The sequence below is a fragment of the Carassius auratus genome, chromosome 19 (assembly GCF_003368295.1).
Source record: "Carassius auratus strain Wakin chromosome 19, ASM336829v1, whole genome shotgun sequence".
NCBI classification, from domain to species: Eukaryota; Metazoa; Chordata; class Actinopteri; order Cypriniformes; family Cyprinidae; genus Carassius; species Carassius auratus.
Window position 1 is genome coordinate 13736091 of NC_039261.1, and position 4437 is coordinate 13740527.

Genomic DNA, 4437 nt, shown 5'->3' on the forward strand with positions numbered 1-4437 from the left:
ATGGACTGGAGTAGCATGGATTATTTGTAGATTTTCTGTGATGTTTTTAGCAGCTGTTTGGACATTTGGCTCCAAATGGTATCTGAACAGTCGTACAAAAAGCTGCAGGACAAAATGCAGTAATAAAAATGAAAATCAAAGACATTGTGCAAAACCACATTGTGGATACACGAGTCGACCCTCATGCTGCTGGGGTCGTTTCACTTGTGTAAGGCAATTTTAGCAAGAAAAAACATATGCATATGATATTAACACATGATTAAATAAAGAGACATCATTGTCGCTGATAAAGGCACTCGAGGTATGAAGTGCTGTTTGGGCTGTATAGTTTCTTTGTGCGCTGAGACAAGAGTCCTTTCTCATGGAAAACAGCCATGTCTCCACTTCCTCCATGGGTCATCCACCTCTGAGTGTCCTCTCGATGCTTTTCATCAAAAACACGAACTTAACCCAGACTACACAGCCTCCATTAGAGACTCGACGCTTAAAAAATGGTTCCCAAGCTTTATGGGATGTGTGAAACACGAGCCTACTCTTAAAAATAAAGGTCCTGATTGAAACCAAAAGTGGTTTTATAGCCTGATGCCACAGGATAATATTTGTGTGTGTGTCTGTGTGTTCTTCTATGCATCTGACGAACTTGGAATGTATTATCAAGAATAGTTTGATCTCAAAAGGCTGCTGCACAGACAAAAAAAAGTGTTGTTAAAAGAAAGAGGGTACTTTTAAGAACACACAATGCATTATAAAAAATATATACTGTATTTCCAACGTCTGTTGTTTAGTTCCTCTCATTTGTACATTTCCAAAACCCTTCTAGAGTTGCTCACCTCCCTTTTTGTCTTAAACGAGTCATCCGCATTCATGTTCGCTCGCGTGCAGACGGAACTTCGTAAAGCCTGCGTGGAATGAGCCAATCATAACGTCACCTGTCTACAGTCCGACCAGCGCACGTAAATAAAGTCACGGACTGCCCAAACAGCGACCATTTCAACTTTACCGACTTCCTCTAGGAATGTGAGCAAAATATTAAAGAGCAGTGCTATTCGTCATTGTGCGTTTTAAAGCAATCTGACTAATACATTGATTTGTTTTATCGATTTTAAGCGTCGGAAGGAACCTGTCGCCTCCCTGTAGCTTCTCTATAAAGCCTCGAGCGCGAGTCAGTGCTGTCAGAGAAGAAGTGTGTTATCTGCGCAGGAAAAGCGTTCACACACCGCTGACAGAACACCGTGCTACAGTACATACTCAACCTTTAGCTTGCGATTTATACTTTAAAGAGCTTTGGGAAGAGAAAAGGAAAGTTACTGGGCGCAACATGAAATTTCTTTTACCGTCTGTAGTGATTTTTCTCGTTTTGTGCCAAGTTTTTGGAGAAGAATTGGGTCCAAAAGAAGACCTTGATTACTGGACAGGCAGCAATCAGGTTCAGGTGAGTTTTTCATCTTTTTTCTGTTATCTAAACATGTCTTTTAGACCTAATAAAATCTAATGTGAGAGTTTAACAGTTTTAGGGCATGCCAAAAGAAAAAGAAAAACGCACATATATTATAGTCTCTTTACATTACATTATGTATAAATAATTATACAACAACAACATGTTGATATTAATATGTTATCAATAGTTGCGATAATGTTAGTTATATTTCATATAAAGGTAAATTTCTGCCATATGGACATGGACAACTTGCAATAGTCACCAATGTTAAACCGTTACTAAATATAATGTATAAACATAAATTAACGATTTGCATTGTGACAAGTGCTATACAAATAAACTTGAATTGAATTATTATTATTATATCTCAGGTTCATAGAGTTGATAATGGAAAATAACAATTACATTGTAACTACATTGTAATTACTGTGTAATACTTATGACCAACACCATGTAGTTATTAAGTGCTTGTTCGTATAATTTTACATCGTTATTATAGATTTGGTAGGATATAGCCACACATTTAATATTTAGGATGACCAAAATACTAATAATTTAGTAACCGACCAATAAAAAATAAATTATAAGTGAATAAATATGGGGGATAATGTTTTGCAGGAACAGCCTTGATTATGGTATCATGTGATGTATGTGACATGGAAGATGTTTTAATTCGATTTCACTGTGTAATGAGTCAGGACTGAAGCTAAATGTGCACAGGTCGCTGTCCAGTGCTGAATTAGTCAGTGCTCTCACTGCTTGTTTGAATGGAGCGCACGTTTCCCATTTGACATTGTGGGTTGGAAGACAGCCAAGCACTTATGGCTTTGATGCTTTTTTGTGCTCATAAACTGCATCTCAGCAACTACTGTATCTTGTTGAGTATATTTGTGCTTACAAAATTGGGGTGAAAATCATCAAATTGGGTGAATTCTGTATTGGGATGATTAATTAAATACTGTTTGTGTATAAAAGTATCCCAGTGATCTTCTAGAGTGAGTGGCATCTGTCTGCCGGGGCTCTGATGTTCAATAATCAAATCATCTTTTGTAGGATGAGTGGCTTCAGGCGGATCCCTTCAGAGAGATAATAAGACGTATGACGAGGAAACCCCGACCTCATCAGTTCATCGGTCTGATGGGGAAACGCTCCCCTGGTAAGACTGCACTCCTATAACTCACCTGATTTGCCTCAAAAAATTCAAATCAGATTCTGAGACGTTTTAACAAGAACACAGCAATTTATAAAACTGATTTTGACCTATAACTCACATCTCTTTCATTCTTCCGCCCCCACAGCAAATGCACAGATTACACGAAAAAGTAAGTGATCTCCCCAAGAACACTACTGCATACAATGCATATATGATTTATAAAAAATCGACAAAAGTGAAAATGTTCAGCTTTACAAATCCTTGATCTTTGCAGCTTATTAAATGTGGAATCTTAAGAGTTTTAGAGACTCAGATCCTCAAGGACTACATTTTCACAGTAGAATAAAACAACTGTAAAGAAATTAAATCAATTTGACCGTACTCCGGACTTCAATGTATATCTCCCTCTATATACAGTATTTTATACTCTCTCTATATGATATTTTTCTCTTTTTTGTCTTTTAGGGCATAAAATCAATTCTTTTGTGGGGCTGATGGGTAAAAGGAGCCAAGAGGAGCCAGGTAGGAACTGCAAAGCTGTAGATTAGGGTTTAGGATAGCTGCTTAATCATTAATAATGAAACAAGTAGTGATTTAAAATTGTGTTATGATGATCCGTTTGCAGTCTTGACCTTCTCTCTTCACAGAATCGTATGAATGGGGAACAGTACAGATCTACGACAAAAGGCGTTAACAGATAAAAAAAAAAATCATCGTCACATCCGCTTCCTAAAGGATCATTTCATTCTGTGATATTCATTGATTTTGATTTTTTTATTCTGGTTGGGAATAAAAATGGTTTCACATTGTGTTAATATGGCCGATTCGCACCTGTGGCAGTTCATTTATGTCATTTAAAAAGGATCAGCCGTTTCAATACGGTCCAGATGTGATCAAACCTGTTTCTGTCACATCTCTCCCGGTGTTGTGGGGCACTGAAGCAAAGAGGTGTCCCTTCTAAGATACTCAGAGATTTGTGCTGACAGTGTCAATACATAGTGCCTCATTGTGTTTTCACCATGACTGATGATGTTGTATAATATAATAGCGCCAGGCCGGGCGTGATGTCATGTCCTGTCACTGCTACTGTACGAGCAAAGGTTTTGCTACCTTGATATCTCTGTGTGATTGTAGCTTGATATTAAAAATATTTTCTTTACTGGTGGAACTTTTAATTCCTTGTTGTATGGTTGAATGAGTGGTGTATGGCGCTCTTAGAGTGACGCACCTACAGGTCATTAGGAGTATTTCAACAGCTAACAGTATCCTTTCGAAGAAGGCAAGAAGCATAAAACACACATCATGACTGCTGTTTTGAAGAAAGCCTTTATTTATACCATCACCAGAGCATTTAATGCGAAAAATTTTAAGCATTTGATGCACATTAAAATCTCCAATTAAATTGAAAATGTTCAGTATAGGAAGGTAAAGTTTCTTGCAGAGTACATGCACAGTTCTTTACTGTAATTCATAGTAAAAATAATTTAAGCCAGTTTAAAGTGATGAACCAAAGTGTAAAAAAAATTATAAAAACAAATTTTATAACCCTCAGTTTAAGTTTTATATCTTAATACTAATCCACCATTTATGGGTGAACCATAATTTAACCAGATCTATTCATTAAACTCTGAGACTGTTGGGAATACATATTAACTGGCTGAATATGGAAACAGATACAGCCTTTAATGTGCGACTTTCACTTAAGGTGCCAGGGATAAGTGCATAGTTCAGGAACACGGTGTTAATAGTTTATGGACTACATTATACACTACCATTTGATGAGTTTTTACATTTCAAATATATGCTGTTCTTTTGATCTTTCCACTCATAAAATAATCCAAAAATA

General features: G+C 36.8%; 1 protein-coding gene across 1 annotated transcript; it reads left to right on the forward strand.

The window, feature by feature from the left end:
* Positions 1 to 933: 933 nt before the first annotated feature.
* Positions 934 to 3747, forward strand: LOC113120268 (protachykinin-like). Its single transcript, XM_026290185.1, has 5 exons — positions 934 to 1432; positions 2492 to 2594; positions 2737 to 2760; positions 3057 to 3113; positions 3239 to 3747. The coding sequence occupies exons 1-5, from the start codon at positions 1319 to 1321 to the stop codon at positions 3283 to 3285; spliced, it is 345 nt and encodes a 114-aa protein (XP_026145970.1). The 5' UTR covers positions 934 to 1318; the 3' UTR covers positions 3286 to 3747.
* Positions 3748 to 4437: the final 690 nt, after the last annotated feature.